The 21,839-nt window shown below is 35.6% G+C and overlaps 2 protein-coding genes across 3 annotated transcripts in view; both read right to left on the reverse strand.

Annotated features, from left to right (window-relative positions):
- Positions 1–1,734: 1,734 nt before the first annotated feature.
- LOC140440544 (translation machinery-associated protein 7 homolog) lies at positions 1,735–2,211 on the reverse strand. Its single transcript, XM_072530921.1, has 2 exons — positions 2,096–2,211; positions 1,735–2,015 (listed from the first exon to the last, which is right to left on the reverse strand). Exon 2 carries the CDS (start codon positions 2,012–2,014, stop codon positions 1,820–1,822), a length of 195 nt encoding a protein of 64 aa, XP_072387022.1. The 5' UTR covers position 2,015; positions 2,096–2,211; the 3' UTR covers positions 1,735–1,819.
- Positions 2,212–7,837: 5,626 nt separating this feature from the next.
- Positions 7,838–21,839, reverse strand: part of Pdk (pyruvate dehydrogenase kinase) — a 115,958-nt gene continuing 101,956 nt past the window's right edge. For both annotated transcript variants that reach the window (XM_072531595.1, XM_072531594.1), the window contains exons 5-6: positions 18,526–18,750; positions 7,838–9,215 (exon numbers count right to left, since the gene is read on the reverse strand). In XM_072531595.1, coding sequence (XP_072387696.1) covers positions 9,024–9,215; positions 18,526–18,750 — 417 coding nt within the window. In that variant the 3' untranslated portion in view covers positions 7,838–9,023. The remainder of the gene's footprint in view (positions 9,216–18,525; positions 18,751–21,839) is intronic.

Consider the following 21,839-nt stretch of genomic DNA (forward strand, 5'->3'; position numbering starts at 1 on the left):
GATGAAATGATACCAATCAGCCATAAAGAACTAGAGGCAGAAATAAAAAACATGAACCCAAAAAATGCACCTGGCTTCGATCTCATTACTTGTGAGAGTTTAAAGCAGTTGCAGAAGGAGACTGTTATAAAATTAACCCTCCTTTTCAATGTGAAATAATTTCAATGTGTCCTTCCTGTGATTTCAAAAATCCTCTTAAAAATACTGAAGCCAATAATTCAAGTAAGAAATCTAATTCCATCATACCACTTGGGATTTAGAGAAAGCACAGAAATCACACTGGAAGAAAAAGTTTGTACCACCACCTTTCTGGATATGGCCCAAGCTTTTGACAAGGTGTGGCATAAAGGATTAATATATAAACTATTATATTACCTACCAGAATAATATTGCCTACTCCTAGAATCATACATATGCTTCAGAATCAAGCAGTAGAAAAGTGTTGTTGGACCAATTATATACACTTTTATACCACAGATACTCCTGAACTAAATCAAGATACTATTGCCAGATTCGTTGATGACATGGCCATTATCTCAGTTGGAAATTATCATAAAAAAGCAGAGCATAAACTGCAAAACTCTTTAGATCAGATCAACAGTTGGAATAAAGCACTGAGAATCACACTGAACAAAACCAAATCAACTCATTTTGATTTCACTAATAAAATGAGATAAAATATTCCAGTCGAAATAAATTAAGTCCAGGTTATCCACGAGAATACTGCAAAATATCTGGAGATCATTCTTGATGCAAGACATTTTGAAACCAAAGGCACAAGCTTGGAGTCAGATCTAAAAAATCTATTAGCTGCTTGAGCATAACTCCAAATTATCCACTCAAAAGATGCTGCTATACAATCAAATCTTCAAGCCTATTTGAAGTTATGGCATTCAACAATGTGCCAGCTGACACTGCCAACGAAAGTAACTAGAGACAAATATCTCCACAGTTTCTCCTGTTTGTTGTAAAAGACAACTAAATGAAGCAGTATCCTGCTGTCTTATACCTTATATCCTCTCTAAATCTTCCTTACAGTTCCTAACATGATATATATCTTTTTCATGCCAAGTGATGTAGAAATCCTTTCATTAATAAAGCGTTGTACAAATTTTTTAACTGTAGATGTTTACTATGGCAGTACAGAGCACTGCCATAGTAAACATTTTTTTGCCCTACTCATAGGATGTATTTGATTAAAAAAAAGAAAGTTTCATCTAATGATATCCTCACAAAGTTGTCTTAACACTCAGTTTAAAAAAGCAAAATATGAATTAAGAGATGATGTAGTCTCCCCAGTACTTCATCATGAAGAAAAAAGATTGATTTTGGTAACATAACTCTCCCTTCTTAATTAAGACATGTTAAGTGAGGTAAGTTGATTATGTTAAAAAAATTGAAGAGTATATTTACTAATTGAAACTGCATCTGTCACTCAGTAACAATTAATAAGTTCTTTTGAGTGATTTTTAGAGGATAAAGTGAATGTTACCCCTCATTTGTCTTAACCAGGCCAAAAATGTGATTTTTTTAAACTTCCAATTTAACTCCACGCCACCATCTCCACCATGCTTCCGAGAGCATGTAAGCAATTGTTTCCGTCTACTCAAGTAGTCACTAACACAAATTTGGTTAAATCCGAATCCTACTAAAAGTATAATATATCCAATTATAGCTGCATAATAAGCAAAAGTAATTAAAATGTAAGGTTATGAAAAATAAAATAAACCAAAATATTTACAAATCTTGTATATTAGTCACTGTCTCCTTGAGGTAAATTTATTTCATCAAATAAAAAAATTATTAAAAAATATGAACACTACTTCTTCCCAGATTTTTTGATACCACCTCCCACTAAAGGTCCTTTTTGAGAAGCCTTCGATTTGGCGTCTTGTAAAGCTTTCTGCTGCTCTTTCAATTTCTGCTTGTGTGCCAGATCGTCATCATCTAATTCTTTTGAATCTTTTTTAGGTGCTTTTAATGGTTTCTTTTTGCCACCCTCTCGACCAGACATGCTAAAATTATATAAAGGCTAAATAAATCACGGCCTCGGTAATTTTTTTAAACCGAATGATTTCTAAATTAAATTACTTACGTTAGAAGTGATATATCTTGCTGTTAATTATTCTGATATTTAAAACGAAAAAATCTTCAAAAGATCAAAGAGTTCACGCTATAGTCAATGACAAATGACAATGACACTATTATGCCAAATGTCAATTTCATCATATTTTTCCACTTCTTTCCTTAAGGTAAGAAAAAATCGAAAAAATCAACAAAATTCACAATAATCCATCATCTATAAAAAGAAAATCATTAGGGTGGCAGTTTTGTCAGTGTGCTGTTATGATTTTCTTTTGCAAAAATATAATATCACACAGTGTTTAAAATTGTGAGAATAAGTTGTAATGTTAAATGAATTCACCAACATCGGTGCAGCTAAAATATTCTTTACTTTTTAATATTCTACAATCTCTGAAAATAAGAAACAATTGTTTCTTGTCTGAAAAAACAATTGTTCTTAGTACATTCTTTGGTACACCCTCTGTTGGTTCACCGAGTAAACATTAATATGTGTTCTGTGGAGGTACACCTTTAGTAGCATAGAACTACACTTTGGGTTCAATGGATTGCTAATAGAGGCGCAGTAATAAATTAGATCTGTCAGATTTTTTAAAAATTAAATCGTGTTTGTTAATATAATTTAGAATCATATTTGACAGTTATACGTCCATGATTTGACATATTTGAACCTAATTATGAGATACTAAATTTTCTTTAAAAATATCTAAATATACAGTGATGGATTCGACAGTTATTTGTAGTTTATTTTATCTAACAATAAAACACTGAAAACCAGTGGTGGTTGCTTTATGTCGTTAATAAGCACGCTGCTACTTGAAGAAGGGATGTCTTTAGGTACATTTAAAACAACAGCTGCATTTCAGTTGTATGCTCCCGCAGGTTAACAAAGTTGTAAGATATACTTATCTAACAAAGACGGTGATGTGGTCCTTACAACTATAGCCTCGCCCGAATTAAGACTCTCAAGGTAGTCTAAAGCAATAAAAATAAAGATGTACAGACGAAAAAGAGAAATGAGAGCTTTGAGATTTATTTCTCTCACTTTTCTAAAGCAATAATATCAGTTGTTATAGGTGACTGCGTATCTTATATCACAATAATGAAATAATTCATCCTTTTTTATTTTATATAAATTCATTATATAGGTATAACTTTTCTATTAAATGGCGTACGAATGTTTAAGATCGTCACTGTAAATTCAAAACATTTGTCTTTAAAATGTAGTTAAACTTATTATTTACTATTCAAAATACTTACCATTACTAGAAATATTTTCCACTAATGAGGATCCACTATTCACGTTTTCTTTACTGTTCAGTAAAGAAATACTGTTCAGCGCAAGCTGAAGAATTCTGTGGGTTATATCTTCTAGACTTGCCAAATTTTAAAAGATTGTGGGCCTTAACGATTTGCCTGAATTGCATTATGTGGGACATAATACTTTTTGTCGGAAATAATATGGTTTTGCCCTGGGAAAAGTACACACCATTCTGGATCTAATACATTTGAAATACAGAAGATACTGTTTTGCTCTAAGCGCAATGTGGACTTAATACTGTTCATAAAAGGTGACTTCATTATTTTATGACATATTGTTGCAAAAATATTTAATTTGGGATTAACAATAAAATAACTTTTAAATTATTTGACCGATCGCTTTGAAATTTTGAAAATATTTTAAGCACTACAATACCCAACATTCCATGTAATATGAAGATTCTAAGTTCATTCTTAAAATAGTTATTAATATTTATAAGAAACCGAAATTTCTGACTTAATTTACAATTTTCTAAACAACAAATAAGGATAGAAACATTTAAAATATGCCATTTTGAAGGTTTTTATATGCCTTATTAGATTATTACTCTCAAATTTCTCTCAGTGCGAGTACTTGGACAGGGATAAGGATGTCTACCTAGTTCAACACACCAGGTAGAAAGAATACGCCAAAATCGTTCAACGCACCAGATTGACGCAGTCAGAGGAAGGATTGTCAATCTCGCTCAACGCGCCAGATCGACTGGGTTCGGAAGGATTTGGGACACGTTCAACGCACCTGTCCCCAAGGTCAGATATTCTCAACTCAACGCGTCGAGAATCCGGTTAGCTGTCTTTCAGCTTCGACTTTTATATTATTCGAGACGGAACAAAAACATGTTTTGTTTAACACATAGGCGTACTCTAGACGATAAAATATATTATCGACACACACTACTTTCCAAAGGACGAGTATTGCGAAATCTGTGACAACATTCATGAATGTATGCAGCCAACACTTCAAGAAATCGGATTACTTTTTTCCAGGTAAATCATATTTGAGAGGAAATTTATTTAGGTAATATTGTCTCAGCCTGGTTCTTTCTTAATCATTGAAATAACGTTTAACTTATTTTTTAGATGTGAGGACTGCTAAACGATTTTTAAAAAAATGTTCCATTCCATCTGAGAATCTACCTATTCGATTTTTGGACAAAGTGTTGTCTTCTTCACAAAGATCATCTCGTCATCAGTACCTATTTTAAAAGATGTATTGATTGACCCAGATCCAACAACGTCAACAATTACGGAAGATGAAATCGACATTAACACAGGTACAGCGATTAGCGCGGTTTTAGAAGCCATCCGAAATAGTCCAGAGTTACACTGAAAATCAGCACAGAAGAGAAGGCAAAAAAGTTATTTTGTACGATTTGATACAAACAAATCGCGATTTAAATGCATTCACTGGAATATCCCACTCTAAATTTGCTGGAAAAAACAAAAATTCGAAACTATTATTGCTTCAGCTAAAACAACGTATTATTCTAGTATTTGCTAAGTTAAAAATTGACCCCACTTCTCTTTGCCTTTCTGTTATATTTGATGTCTCGGCAAACACATGTAGAAATTATTTTTAGATAACGATGGAAGTTCTTTCTGAAGTATTAAAACCTGCAATTCCCTGGCCTTGAAAAGGAGAGATTCCAAACAGGATACCTGTTACTTTTTAGGAATTTCCTAAAACAAGAATTATTTTGGACTGCACAGAATTACTTTTACAAAAAAAAAGTATCTCAAGTGTCGTGAAATGACTTCTGCCGTGAAATTCTCACTACAAAGGGACCACACATTAAAAGTTATGATTACAATAGCACCATCTGGTTCAATTACATTTGTAAGTCCTTAATAATCAAACAAGTTGTCAACCCCAACAAGAAGAAACTTTGGAAAAAAGAAGTTATAATTTGGATAGTTTGACCCAAGAGAGTACAAGAATACTATATCAACAAAGACTGGATGGCAAACTAATGAATATAACTGAAACATCAACAGTAGATGAGGTATATAAAAACATAGTCGTTAGCGTTAAAAAAGCTGCAGAAGAAGCACTCGGCTCTAACACTCAAAGACAAAGTGAAAAACTATGGTGGAACAAAGAAATAAAAGCACTCGTAGAAGAGAAAAAGCAAGCGTATATCAGATGACTGAGCAGTAAACAACAAAAAGATAGAGATGAATACCTGGAACTCATAAGAATAACAAGAAGAACAACAGTAAAAGCAAAAAGAGAAATGTGGGATAAGAAGTGCCAGGAAATTAATACCTACCTGGGAGGCAGAGAATGTACAGAAACATGGAAGTTCCTCAGTAAAATAAGAATTAACGAAAGGAAGAGCACAAACATTCAATTAATATCCACACAAAAATAGGAAAAGTACTATGGGGAACTACTGATAGAAAATAGGGACGAATACTTAACTCAATCACCAACAGAGGTTAATATTGAAGGAGAAGATATAACAATACAAGTGACAGAAATTAGAAAAGCTATAAAAGAACTGAAAAACGGTAGGTCTCCAGGACCAGGGGATATCCCAGCCGAACTAATAAAATGTGGATCACAAAAATTGTTTGAAACCGTCACTTGGTGCAAAAATCAATTTATAAATGGGCTCCCGTACCCGATGAGTGGAAAATTGCTTATATTTCGTCGATCCATAAGAAAGGAGATAAGGTTAAATATGAAAACTATAGAGGGGTATCAGTCACTAGTACATTCAGCCGTTTGTATGGACGAATAATTAGAGAACGCATTGAGAAGGAAAACAAAGACCAAGAGGAAGAAGAACAATCCGGTTTTCGAACAGGAAGAAGCTGTACTGATATTATCTTCTGCCTCAAACAACTAATAGAAAAAAATTCAGCACAAATCAAGAAACCCACCTCATATTTATTGACTTGCAGAAGGCGTACGATACAGTTCCTTTAAACAAACTCTGGAACGTGTTACGACAAACGAATATTAGTGTCACCTTAATAAAAGCCTTAAGAAATTTGTATGAAGGGTCAACATCACAAATAAAAAATGGAAACAGACTATCGCAAAGCTTCCTGGTTAATAAAGGTCTACGTCAGGGGCGTTGTGTATCACCGACCTTGTTTAAAATATATGTTGAAAAAGCATTGAAAGAGTGGAAACGAAAATGCAGAGGCATGGGCGTAGACCTTAGAGAGATTTGCTTGTAAACATTGCAGTTTGCTGATGACCAGGTTGTTATAGCAAACGATAAAGATGATCTGGAGTACATGGCAAGGAAATTACAAGAAGAATATAGAAAGTGGGGACTAGAAATTAATACAGAAAAAACAAAATACCTACCAATAGGTAACGAACTATCGAACATCACATTATAAAATAACGAAATCATCATGCCCTGCGATCATTACACATACCTTGGAATCGTTTTTGACACAACGGGGAAAGATGATTAAGAAATAAAGAGAAGAATAACATAATCCAGAAAAACAATAGGTTGCCTAAACAGCATACTGTGGAGTCATGAAATAGGAAAAAGAAGAAAACACAATATCTACGAATCTCTTATTAAAAGCAGTCTATTGTACGGAGCGGAAACTTGGCGAATAACCGAAAACAACAGAAGAAAACTGGAGGCAGTAGAAATGGACGCTTTTAGAAGATCAGTAGGAGTGTCACGCAGAGAGAGAATACGTAATGATGAGATAAGACAGCGAATGGGGGTTGACGGTTCTCTAACAACAGGCATAGAAAGAAAACAGGTAATATGGTACGGACAAGTCCAGAGGATGGATAACTCAAGACTCCCAAAAATAATTATGCAATAGATACCACCAAATCGCAGAAAGAGAGGAAGACTCAAGAAATCTTGGAGAGAGGGAGTAACGAAGGCGATGAGCGCAAGAGATCTTAGAGAGGGCCAATGGGATGATAGAGTATCATGGAAATTAGGCATCGGACAACGTCCCAAGACTTTTTAAAACCGATTGATATATATATATATATATATATATATATATATATATATATATATATATATATATATCAATCAAAAGTCCTTAATAATCACTTACCGAAAAACATATAGTAATGTGTCAATTATATGTTTGCATTTGACTGAATTTCCAGTCTTACATGTACAATCACAAAATTATCAATCTCTTCAATTTTCACTTGCATTTGGTGGGGTACTCCTCTCAAATTGCTCGTTTGAAAGTACAATGCTTGCCCTTCAACTAGGGGTCTTTTAAAATACCCTGTCAAATTTACAATGTCAACAAACGATATCCCTATTTCGTCCGCCATCTTTCAAAACAAGTGTTGCCACCTATAGTCGTCTGAGAACGCGAATAAGGAAATGAACAATATTTAGATGTTTTAGGTAAAATAAAAAACAAATTATACGATCACACTGTATTAGAGTCAATACATAGTAATGTTTTGATAATAAAAAAATTATTTTTTTTTCAAATTACTCTATTAAAAAAATATTAAATATAAATTAATCTAAACAATAAATAATTTTTTAAAAGTGTGAAAAACGTCAACAAAATTTTTTTCCTAACAATATTTAGCTAATTATTAATTTTTTTCTAAAAGAAAAATAGTAAAGATATACAGGTTGCAAGAACTACTTTATTACAGTTTTATATATTTTTATAATCTATTAACAGCCAAACAATTGCTACCCATATAAAAAATAGTACTCTAGCCGTACGTTTTAATCTAGCTGATATATTTTAAATAACCTACTCGTATGCTGTAACACGATCAAGTGGAGATTCGATGAATCTTTTCAAATAAATTTGTAGTGATAGCTACTATCCCACAGTACTGAATATATTAGTGATAGGTACCTAATTTACCACATATTTTAGACCAAATATGATACTCCACTTTACATCCCCCCTTTAATACTCCAAGTCCCAGGTTCTCGTGTGAGGTCAACATTTATATTTACATAGTTCATTTGACTTGATCATGGGAATCTTAGGGGGAGAACATACGTTACCGAACCCCCTCCCTTTCTTCTAGCTAAAATGGTCAATTTTTAGCTCCAGCAGTATTACAGTGTAACTAGTAGCAGTACATTCTCGAATCATACATTCCTCTACTATTCCGTTTTATGACCCATACACACTTCATGATCAAAACTGCTGGACTAACTTTCTAATACAACGATTTTTGTCTTTAATATGTCTATATTCTTTTATTATTACCATTTCAGTATGGCTTGATATATCTATATCCGATCTACAGTTCACGATGTGTAAGATATTTTTTTAACTTTGAATTTTAGGATTCATTAAACAATTTCCTTAAATTCCAGACAAAATTGTAAATTTTTGATAATTTTGACCAACCAGTGCGCAGTATTTCGGTCACGTGACCTTAAATTTCCCCATATTTAAGGAAATTTAAAAAAAGGTAAACTGATTGAATTTAATTCATTGGCCAACGGGAGAACCTCGTAGCGTATGTACCCTTTTCTATACGATTACCCTATAGAAGCAAATTATATCTGTACATTATCTACATCTATCATATTTCATATACCCGTCATAATACAAGCACTCATTTTCCACACTTCTACTAAATTTTCAAATTATTACATTTTCTCAAAATGATCGTCCTCATAATACTATAAGGCCCTGGTCATCGATTCTTGACTGGAGTGGGAAAGTTCGTGACGTTTCGATTTCGTCGCTATTTGCCTATCCCCAATGACGGTGCATTGGTTCGACCAATCGTTGGTTCGGACGATAGTTCGGTAAAATTTCGACGTGGTTTTATTGAAGATGGGCAGGAGTTCGTTGGCTTCGTTTGACAAAGCCTGCAACAAAATAATTATATGTCAGTATGGACAATTAACAAATATATGACCTGTAAATGAAATTAAGCACAAAAAGTAAATGACAGAAAACGAAACGTAGTTGTTGATTTTACTTTTCTGTAAATAAATGCGCATAATGGATACAATACATACACAACCTTTAGTAGCTTTTAGAAACGACTTTAGTAATACACTGGAAGCAGTAAATTGTCTAAAAAGTCGTGCATATACAGCAAACGCGAATTAAGTGAAGTTTCGTCCCGCAGGTTTTAATAAGACTCAGTTTAGTGATGATAGTTAAATAAATACTGAAAAAGAAACAGCGGCGGATACAAGTCTCTGTCAATAGTAGATAAAACAATACTTCGCACATACCCTGTAACGTTATAAACGTCTCATGTTTGTTATTTTTCTTTTAATAATTATTTTATTTCAATTTGTTTTGATTTTATTCATTTATTAACTTTTTCTTTCATTTTACTATTTTTATTTCAAAAATAGTTGGCGCTCAATTCTCCAATCGACTAAATATTATATTTAATCTTTATTTTCATTTTCAATCTTCATTTATTTAAGTTATATTCTCTGTATTTGACTCCAGACTGTTCTATGTCACAGACATGGAACATATAAATTTCTATGCCTCACTTCGGTCGACAAACGTTATTTGCCAGTTGGCAACTCTGCTCTGTCATGTCAGATGTCACCTCTCATTACCACAATTCTGCCTTTTTATAATTTGACTTATTTTTTATAAATAAATACATAACCTCCTCCGCAAATGTTTCTTTTAAACTTATAATTCATCCCATATGCAGTAATTATTTTCAATCTTCATATGGCAAGGAAATTTTTTAAAGTCTATGAAGTTGCTAACACGAGGTTAACTTTTCTAGTTTTTTTGGTCTAATTTTTGTCCACCTTTTTGGGTGAAGAATTCCACAGCACCTGGTCGGCCATGAAATAATAACTGCAATCCTGTCCAGGTACTTAAAGACAACATCTGAAGCCATACTTAAATATCATGTAAAAATCTTTTTATGTAAAAATCTTTTTATGTAAAGCTATAGGCAAGATTTGTGTTATTTAATTTTAATTTAATATTAAAATTTTCATTTTTTATATTTATTTATGTACAATAAATATGATTAGTTCCGAGGCTTTATATCGGTTCTTTGAGACTTGTTTTCTTTTACAATGGGTAGGATAACCTGGCCCAACAACCCTCCTCTTTTATCCGGCCTTGGGACCGGCTGTGGGCATAAACGCGGCATCTGAGCTACTCAATCCATCCAGTCCTCGCGCTCATAATCCCCCAACAATTATAGAAGTAATAATCTACTTAATACCGCGCTTAAGCTTACCACAAAAGTCCTAACTAACAAAATCAATAAACTAACAACTTTATCAGATGAACAATAAGGATTCAGATCCCGAAGATCCTGCGTAGACGCCGTATTTGTAGTAAGACAAATCACAGAAAAGGCCATCGGGTACAATAAATCAGCATATCTATGTTTTATAGACCTGACAAAGACGTACGATCGCATCCAAGTCGAAGACGTCCTACTGTATACGTCCTTCTTTTATACACCTACTGTATAAAAGAAACATACCAATCAATATTATACAAACCATCGAAAACATCTACTTCCATAATCGAATGCAGGCAAAGATAAATGGAAAACTAACACAGCGTATACCAGTACAAAGCGGAGTCAGATAAGGTGACTCGTTAAGCCCACTTCTCTTTAAGAGCGTAGGCGCAAAATTTCGGGCCAATGCTTTTTAAATGCGTTCATTTTTTTCGATTCCTAAAAAAACTAATAAGTATTTTTAAAAAATTTAAACGCAGAATGAAGGAATACATTATTACTGAGGGCCGAAAGTCCCTGAAAACTTCTATAATGTTTATTTTAATAAGTTACAAGGGTGAAAAAAAAAGAGAAAATTTAGTGTGGTTTTTAATTTCAAATATCTCATTCAAAAAAACTTTTTGTTTATTCTAAGGGACTTTCGGCCCTCGGTAATAATGTAATCTTTCATTTTGCGTTTAAATTTTTTAAAAATACTTATTAGTTTTTTTAGGAATCGAAAAAAATGAACGCATTTAAAAAGCATTGGCCCGAAATTTTGCGCCTACGCTCTTAATATAATAATGGACGAAATAATACAAGCAGTACGTAAAGGTCATGGCTACAGAATGGGAAACAAAGAAATCCAAATATTACGTTACGCAGACGACGCCGCATTAATGGCCGAGACAGAAGGCGAGCTCCAAACATTTAACACACATCTTCAACATAACAGCCAAGAAATACAATATGATAATATCAGCAGAAAAAAACAAATATATGACAACATCTAAATACCCACTACGATGTAAAATCGAAATTGGGAAAATAATAAAGCAGGAAGCAAGGTTTATATATCTGGGAATAGATATAACTAGTTACGGAGATGTTGAAGAAGTACGACAACAAAGCTTAAAAGCAAGTAAACCGGCGGGATCTCTTAATGACACAATCTGGAAGAACAAACGCCCAAGACAAGACACATCATTATCATCATCACGTAGCGCTACAACCCTGGGTGGTTCTTGGCTGACTGTACAACAATGTTCGGTCTTCCATCAACCTAGGGTCAAATGGAATGTTCATTTTCCGGAGATCTGCTTGGATGTTATCTCTCCATCGCATTCTGGGACGTCCGAGTGGTCTTTTGCCCGTGGGAATCTCTTCCCATACCAGTTTTACAAGTCTATCGTTATGCAGTCTGTACACGTGGCCTGCCCATCTTAATCGCTGTGATTTAACAAGACAAGACACAAAAACAAGTATATATATAAATGGAAGTAATGGAAGATTAGTAGAATGGCAGAGGATGGATAGTACGAATAGCAAAAGATAAGTCACCAAATGGACGAAGAAGTATTGGCAAACCAAGAAAAAGTTTTAATGTTCCACATTGACTCCAAACTTTCGCAGGTAGTTATAGTGTTACCCATTGGCACCCACCGTTTGTGATAGGTAGTTCAATGGTTACAACTTCACTGAATGAACCGATCGTTTCACCGATGGGAAGTACCCTGTCATTCAGGGGTTTAAGATTTACAAAACATTATAATCAATGTACTCCAGAAAGAGGTAATTACAACATCCGCTATTATGAAAATTCTGCCAACGAACTTAAACGGACCTAATAACTAAAAACGTTGCACTCTTTGTGACAAATATAAAAAAATTCTAATAAAATACCAAATAATGCTTCCTTTAAAAGATATTACGTACAGGTTATCTCTCCCGCATCATTCATCTCAGCAAGGGAGAGGAAATTATTTGAAAGAGGAAGCAGCGACCTTTCCAAATTGAGAGGTTAAATTCAATCAGGTCATCCTACATCACAAAAAGCTCCAAGTGACTTTTGAGCACTTAAAAAAACATCCAATTCATAAGTTATCTATTGTATAGCCATGATTTAGTACCAAATGAGGTATGTATTAACCTAACACCACAAGTATCAATTTTGGGGTCAACGTTTACTGCTAAATCTCCAGTAAAAATGTATGAACTCACTGCTTGTCAGATATAGGCAGCAGTTCGAGGTTTTTGCTTGACTGCGTACGAGATAAAACATTACATCATACAAGAAAAGAAGGACGCTATATACGCATTACTGGATTCCTGGAACTGGTGGAAGACATGCGCAATTGTTACCAGGAAATCATTTTTCTACCTATTTTTATTATATTCGGTTTATATTTACACTTTTAAAGAGAGCAAGTGGCGAAAATCTGAACTAACATGCCAATTAAAGGGGATAGTTTGGAGGGATTCATTACATCTCAAATTTCGACTTAGTGACTAAGAGGGATGATTGATATATTTTCTTACAGGGAAATCCTATAAAAAAATGAAAATATATGCAATGTAACGTTTACAATGTTACACTATACGATGTTTACAATGTGAAAGTCAAAGAACTGATGAAACTGTAGATGTTAGTCACTGCATCTATCGCACATAGCTGAAGAATTCCCAAATCCTCCGAACTTTTCAAACTTTTTGCTACATTTCACAAACTTTACTTATTATATTTCAAGACACGTACTAACCAGATGAAACAGTTTTAAAAAGAGTTGTTAAAACAACATAAAAAAATTAGTCCGAATAATTTGTATTATTATTATTTCCAGATTTAGCCATACGGCTCACACTCCCTCTAAGGGGAAAATTCACTCATCCCAGATACCTATCAGCCCTAGGTGACTTGGTTTGCTGGAGTATCTCCCAAAAACTTTTGTACACATCTGGACGTCGCGAGGAGTACAGCTTTCTGCATGGCTTTATAGATATGTTCATTTAGACCCAGCTGTTTTATGTTAGCTAGGAGGTTTTTGGGAATAACACCAGTAGTAGATAGAATAATACGTACTGTCTGGGTACTTTCCATTCTCCATTGTCTCCTGATTTGTATTTCTAGATCTCTGTACTTGGCGATCTTTTCGTTGTATTTATCACGTAAATTATTGGTGTTGGGTATCGCCACATCAATAAGTGTTGTTTGCCTAGTAAGTTTATTAACTAGTATGAGATCCGGTCTATTATGCGCCACTGGTTGGTCTGTAAGCACGGTGCGATCCCAGTATAGCTTGTAGTTGTAATTTTCAAGCATTCTGTCAGGGACGTATTGATAATAAGGAAGATGGTCGGTTTGGAGAAGTCCCAGTTTGTCAGCTAGTTCTTGGTGGATAATCTTTCCTACTGAGTCATGGCGTTCTTTATAATCAGTAACGACAAATGCCTGGCAGCCACCGGTAAGATGTTGGATGGTTTCTTTTGCTTGGCATCCATATCGGCATTTGCCATTTTGAACTTTTACAATATATTTCAGGTAATTTTTAGTTGGAATAACCTGATCCTGAATGGCAAGTAGGAATCGCTCAGTCTCGTGAAACATTATTATCCAGATTTAGCCATACGGCTCACACTCCCTCTAAGGGGAAAATTCACTCATCCCAGATACCTACGGTATCAAAAGGATTGAGCTCTGGTGGGACTCTTTCCATGTTATCGAGTCCTAGGTGACTTGGTATGTCGGTGTATCTCCCAAAAATTTTCGTACGCATCTGGACGTCGAAAGTAACACAGCTTTCTGCATAATCTTATATAGATGTTCGTTTAGACCCAGCTTTTTTATGTTTTCTAGGAGGCTCTTCGGGATGACTCCAGTGGTAGAAAGAATAATGGGTATCGTCTGGGTACTTTCCATTCTCCATTGTCTCCTGATTTGTATTTCTAGATCTCTGTACTTGGCGATCTTTTCGTTGTATTTAACACGTAAATTATTGGTGTTGGGTATCGTCACATCAATAAGTGTTGTTTGCCTAGTAATTTTATTAACTAGTATGAGATCGGGTCTATTATGGGCCACTGGTTGGTCTGTAAGCACAGTGCGGTCCCAGTATAGCTTGTAGTAATCATTTTCAAGCATTCTATCAGGGACGTATTGATAATAAGGAAGATGGTCGGTTTGGAGAAGTCCCAGTTTGTCAGCTAGTTCTTGGTGGATAATCTTTCCTACTGAGTCATGGCGTTCTTTATAATCAGTACCGACAAATGCCTGGCAGCCACCGGTAAGATGTTGGATGGTTTCTTGGGCTTGGCATCCATATCGGCATTTGTCATTTTGGACTTGGGGATCTTTAACAATATATTTCAGGTAATTTTTAGTTGGAATAACCTGATCCTGAATGGCAAGTAGGAAACCCTCAGTCTCGGGAAACATCTTTCCTGATGTCAACCAATAGTTCGACGCTGTATTGTCGACATATTCTTGGCTGATCTCATTGAGATGTCGCCCATGCAGAGGTTTACTCATCCAGGTGCGCATTTTGTCTTGTTTAGTCAGGTGGTTTATGCGCATTTCTTGTTCCCTCAGTTTAAGCGGCGTCGTATCATCTACTGCGCAAATTGCTCGATGTAAAGTAGATGTCTCAGCCTGTACCTGAAAATAAGTTCTTAAATTAGCAATTTGTTTATCCAATTGCTCACCTATATCCATAAGTCCTCTTCCCCCTTGATACCGCGGTAATGTTGTTCTCTCTACTGCACTGCGTGGGTGATGTTTTTGCGCCTTTGTGAGAAGTGTTCTTACTTTCCGCTGAAGATCCTCTATATCTGTTTTTGACCACTTTATAATACCAAATGAGTAGCTCAGCGCGGAACAGGCGTACGTATTTAATGCCTTAAACAAATTTTTACTATTAAGATATGACCGATTTAGTTGTCTTACTCTTCGTACGAACTCCGAAGTTAGTTCGTTTTTCATTTGTTTATGGTCAATTTTCCGCGATTGTTTTACTCCGAGATATTTGTACATATCATTTTCACCCATTGCCTCGATGTTTTGGCCATCTTGCATATCGAAACCTCCGGGCTGAATCTTTCCTCTGACTATATTTAGTATACGGCACTTGTCTAGTCCAAAATTCATACTGATATCATTTGAGAAATTTTCTACAGTTTTTAGCATCTCATCTAGGTGGTTTCGAGTGGAAGCCATTAATTTTAAATCATCCATATACAACAGATGATTAAGCTTCGCTACAACAGTGTTGTTATTTTTGATGCTAAAACCTGAGTCAGTAGAGTTCAGCAGCTGAGATAGTGGGTTCATTGCTAGGCAGAACCAAAGTGGACTCAACGAGTCCCCCTGGAAAACCCCCGGTTAATAGGGATATTTTCAGTTTCGATATTAATTTCACCCGGTATTTGAAGGTGAATTTTAGTCTTCCACTCTGCCATTATATTCTTCAAAAAGGTCACGAGATTATCATCGACTTTATATATTCTTAATATATCTACCAGCCATTCATGCGGCACTGAATCAAAAGCCTTCTTGTAGTCAATGAAGGCAGTAAACAGGTTTCTTTTTTTGGTGTATGCCTGGTTAGAAATGACTGAGTCGATAATAAGTTGTTCTTTGCAGCCCATGGAGCCCTTAGCGCATCCTTTCTGTTGAGGCTCTATGATATTGTTCAGAGCACAATGTTGGTAGATACGCCGGGCCACACAGGATGTGACCAATTTGTACAAAGTTGGAAGACAAGTAATTGGGCGGTACTTTGCTGGATCTTTGCTGAGTAAGAAATGATGGTATTTCCTGTGAATTAGAAATAATATTATTAATAAATACTGTTAAAAGCTCATGAACACTCCAAAACTTCTTTAGCCAGAAGTTTTGAACTCCGTCTGGTCCAGGAGATTTCCAGTTATGAAGCTCTTTGATAATGTTCGAGACTTCTTCAGTGGTGAAAGGTTCATAAGGAATATTACTGTAGTGTTGACAGTTGTTCGTCGTTTGTTCAATCCATCCAGCATTGTTATTATGAGTAGCTGGCGTCGAAAGTTGGTTTCCCCAAAACTCATGAATTTCTTCTTGGCTTGGGTAGGATTTATTATTTGCATTTTCTACAGTGGAATTAAGTTTCCTATAGAAAGCCTTCTCTGCTCAAAAAGTATGTTGTCGCATTTCCGGTGGTTACTAACCTTGTACCTCCTCAGGCGGCCTGAGTAAACAGATAGTTTTTGTTTTAATGTGTCCAGGCATTGTTGAGGTGTGTTGTTTTCTGGATCATGTCGTGAGTGTCTTAGAGTGTTAAACAATATTTCTTCAGCTCTTTTGATGATTTTTCTACTTCTTACTCCTCTTATGTATTCTGTTATTTGTCCAATGTCCCTACGCAGTAATTCAATCTTCCCCAGCAGTCGTTTTTCCCAGGGTGCTATTCTGTTACCAGTCCTTCCGATGTTGGTACCCCGTCGTGTTCTGATCTTAATGCCCATAACATTAGCAATTGCTGTTGCTGCACAGTAAATCAGCATATGCAAATATTCTAATGTGTGGGCCTCTGTGATATAATTGGGTAGGACTTCAGTATTCACAATTTGTAACAGCGCTCCTAGTTTCTTAGAAGAGTTTATTTTTGGTAGCGGTGGTCTGCTAAGTGGGTTTGTTCCACTAAACTCTTGTACAGCGCATGCCATCTCGTTTACCAGACTATCGTGCAACTCGTTATTGTCCTGCTGTGTATTATTAGGTTGAGTTTCTTGTACGAGAAGCTCAGGAATCTGCTCGTTGGGGACTCCATTAGGGACGTGGTCTGCAACTTGCTCTTGGTTATGGATCTCCTGTTCAATTTCGCTTCTGATAATGTCGCGTCTAGTCTCTGGGATAAGATTGTTTCTTAAAATTACCCGGTATTGGTCTGCTACTCTTTGTTCAGATACTTGAATTTCTGGGTATTCCCTGCAAAATTCGGCATACAGTTGTTGTCGATAGCCGATCGTTTCTTGACCGAGGTTTGTCACCTTATAATAAAAGCGCAAAATATTTTCGTTTATGGACACAGTCCATTTCATGCGCTGCCTCGGTCGTCCCGCTTGAGTGAGCGCCGGCTGATGTTCCAGCGCAGCACCTTCAGCGGGTGGAGCTCTTGTTGTTGTTTGGCTCATTTGTGGTTCTTCTTGTTGTTGGGCTGTAGCTGATTGTATGACAGGGGCCCGCCTCCTCAACACCCTGCCACCGACGTCCCGCATGCTGTCACGTCCAGCGCCGGCTCCAGACGTGCCCTGGCGATCCCCAGGCAGCGACCCTAAACATAAATCATTAATCTCCATTTTCATGGGTGTGCATTTTATACCTACTGCCAGGTGTCAGTTTTTGTTCCACGGCAGGCATCCCTGCTACCCTCTGGGTATCGGTTCTAAGAATACCCAGAGAGCATCCCCCATTCGCAGGGGGCCGCGCCTGATAGAAGAACTGACAAAAACTCCCACTGGTTGGTCTGTAAGCACGGTGCGATCCCAGTATAGCTTGTAGTTGTAATTTTCAAGCATTCTGTCAGGGACGTATTGATAATAAGGAAGATGGTCGGTTTGGAGAAGTCCCAGTTTGTCAGCTAGTTCTTGGTGGATAATCTTTCCTACTGAGTCATGGCGTTCTTTATAATCAGTAACGACAAATGCCTGGCAGCCACCGGTAAGATGTTGGATGGTTTCTTTTGCTTGGCATCCATATCGGCATTTGCCATTTTGAACTTTTACAATATATTTCAGGTAATTTTTAGTTGGAATAACCTGATCCTGAATGGCAAGTAGGAATCCCTCAGTCTCGTGAAACATTATTATTATTATTATTATTTATATTTGTAAATGTTATTATTATTATTTATATTTGTACATTAGTAAACTACTTTTTCCTATTTTGGTCAAAGACACTACCTTTTAGCAAACTCTCTAATACATACCTTCATATAGATAACTGCATCAGTTCCGCATCCCTCACAGGACAAAAGTATGAGATCTCCATGAAAATATCTGGCGTACAATCTAGAAATAGGTAAACCGTAACCGTAACCTGCCAGAGGAACGGTATGGGCGTCCGATTTGCTTGGTTGGGGTGCCGTCGAGTACATGTATTTGAAAAGGTGATCTGTGGTCGATCGTGGAATACCACCACCTCGGTCTGACATCTGATAGAATAAAAAGAGATCATTAATAAAAAATTATATATACATTCAAAATAAATTATAAGATACTGTATAATATGAAACAATTTTAACTCATGTTTATACTATTAAAATAAAATGATTGAATGGCATAAAATCATTGGATGAAGAGGGTAAATTTATTACCAAACTTTCCACATTTAAGAGAGGCGTAGTTGAACATCTAATTGCTTCAAAATAGTTATTAAGGACCACTGAAGCAATAAAACAATTAAAATGTATTTATCCTTCGATTTATTTATAAGTGAACTTAAGGACTGATTCTACATTGATAATTATCGCAATTCTGATAATACTAAAAAGAGTTATACAAATATCATTAGCTTTACAGAGGAGGCAGTAACAGAGATACATAGAATTGAGAGAAACAAAACTGTTTACGGTTTAACACAAAACACCGGGTTTACAAGCGCATTTATCACTTACGCATCACGCACTTTTCGGGATCGACAACACACCCCAGTCCGTCTTTAATTGCCGAAAGGCAAATTCGCACTGTCCTTGTCCTAAGTCCTATAACGCGGGGTGGAGAGAGGTTTTGAGGGAGAGGGTCGCAAACACATTAATCCGAGAGGTGACGATCTGAGCGCACAAGTTGATAAAATAACTAAATGCCTAAATATGATTACAATATTATAAACAGGTTGTTTTTACAATTATCATTGCTTCATAAACTTAGAAATGACTTCTAAAATAATTATATTGCAAATGTTAACATTAACATAAAATATATATATATAAAAAATAAAAGTAGTAAAGTTGTAAGAGATAGTGTGCATGATATAAAGGGGAAAAAGAATAGGAGCCGATGTCCAAGTGATTATGATACTAAAACCTGAAAAAAAACGACACCTTTCCACAAAAATTCAGACCCAAAAGCTTATTGTCAGAAATAAGTAACACTACGGAATAGCGGAATAAGCCATGCTCTAGAGACTTAAAGAACAAGCAGAAAAATTAAGAATCTTACCAGAAGCACAGTTTGGCTTCAAATAAAAACACTCTTGCTAACTGCAGGTACTGAAGCTAACGAAATACATCAGCCAAAAATTCAACGAAAAAAAAAAAAAAAACATAGACGCAGTACTCCGACATGTCAGTAAGGTATACAGTGGAGTCTGTCATGAAGGACTCATCTACAAGGTTAATAGCATGCCAGCATAGGCAATGAAATAGGGAGCAGTAATGGTACCCTTATTCATATATGATATACACACCTGATCACACAAATACACCATGAACACTACTCAAACCTTACACCAAAGACACCGCCACAGCTGCAAAAAGACTAAGACCGGACCTAGCCCAAGAAGACTCCAGAATGACTAAACGAAGTACATCAAATGGAAAATAGCCGTGATGCCTAAGAAAAAAACAGAAGGGCTGAATAAACTAATGGAAATTTACCTGAACTGAACACATTTACCAACACTGAAGTAAAATGTCAAATGAAGCCAAAGGGGCTGTATTCGACATACGATTGATGTTTACTTCACACTTAAAACGTACAATACAATAAGCTAAATGATACAAAGTTAGCCGGATTACTATGAAGAAGAACTAAATTCAGTTTCAAAACAAAAATGTTACTAAATAACAATATTTTCATTCCAACACTAATGTATATCTCAGAATCATGGGGATATCCACTACAAAGAGGACATACATTTAATACACCATCCAAGTCGCATCATGAGAGAATTGACAACAGGTGATTCTACGTATAAGCCTCCCAGACAAGCACAACAGGTAATCACAGACTTAACATAATTAGGCCTGCTGGTTCCGCGGGGGTGGGGGGAGACTGTCCTGCAACACGAGATCTTGGGAGAACCACTTATAGACGTAAGGATTCGCAACAGCTCTTCACGGGGCTACGAGTTCATATTTTACATTCAAAAAGCCTGGATTGCTTATTCTGTGTCTTTGTATTGCAACATTTTTTTATAATTAGATTGGTAAATAATTATTATATATTACTTTAAGATTAATTTTATAAAACCCTTTGCAATTACTGCAGCTACGCTGATGGCCGTATCCAAAAGTCTCCCTTTTGCGCCTCACCGAAACAAATAACGATGTTTTGAAAGTAGACCTAGAATCTCATATTTTATATAGGTTTTATTATTGCAAAGTAGAGTAATCTACGGGCTATCTTCGACAACATGTTCCTGATGTGTGGTTAAATCTAACTTCCGATGCAATCAATTCCTCTAAGGAACAACTATTTCATCAATAGAACTTTTCAGAACTTTCATATCTTTTCATTAACAAATATTAATTACAAACATTCATTATTTAAATAAAAGCTGTGCGAGTAGTTTCTTGTGAACCAAGTGCGGGTTGGTCCTCATTTTAATTTTTGGTAAAACCGATTTTTATAATCTCTCTGTTCTTTTGCAACTTTATTGTAAATTAATTTAGTATTATTTTGTACTTGCTATAAATTATTACTTTTAAAGCTAGTTATCTCGAGATAAGTCTGAAACATTAAGGAGAGATATTTATATGATCTACTCTTTTGGAATTTTTTTAAAACATCTATTTTGTATATATGTGCATATCTTCGACCAGGAGAAAGATCAGGCTGTATATGTTTGTAGGTAAGTAGGTGGACGAATTCCACCGAACATATTTATTATTTGTTTATGTAGTGTGTTGACCACATATAATTAACAGTTAATATCTTTTCTTGTATTTGGTCTCAGAACATAATTATCTCTCGTTATCTGTTTTCGTTTCTAAGGTTTCTTAATTTTCCCCTGTAAACCCAAAAAGTTAAGTGGCGCCCTTTTTCTTATCTTCTCCTATCTTTGGTAATTTTACCTATCTCTCTTGTTATCTATCTCTCTGTCTTTTATAAACTATCTTATCTTAGCAAAATTAGATTCAAATTTTACACAAAATTAGGAAAATTACAATTAATCAAACTGCTTCAATAAAAGCGTTACTTCCCACATTAAATTAATGCTCTGGTGTTCTTCTTCTTTAAGTGCCGTCTCCCGATCGAAGGTTGGATATTATCATCACTATCTTTACTCTATCTACTGCTG

This window comes from Diabrotica undecimpunctata, chromosome 5 (genome assembly GCF_040954645.1).
Source record: "Diabrotica undecimpunctata isolate CICGRU chromosome 5, icDiaUnde3, whole genome shotgun sequence".
Lineage (NCBI taxonomy): Eukaryota > Metazoa > Arthropoda > Insecta > Coleoptera > Chrysomelidae > Diabrotica > Diabrotica undecimpunctata.

Bases quoted from the DNA above. Each gene is read 5' to 3' on its own strand.
- LOC140440544 (XM_072530921.1), bottom strand. From the start codon at position 2,014: ATGTCTGGTCGAGAGGGTGGCAAAAAGAAACCATTAAAAGCACCTAAA.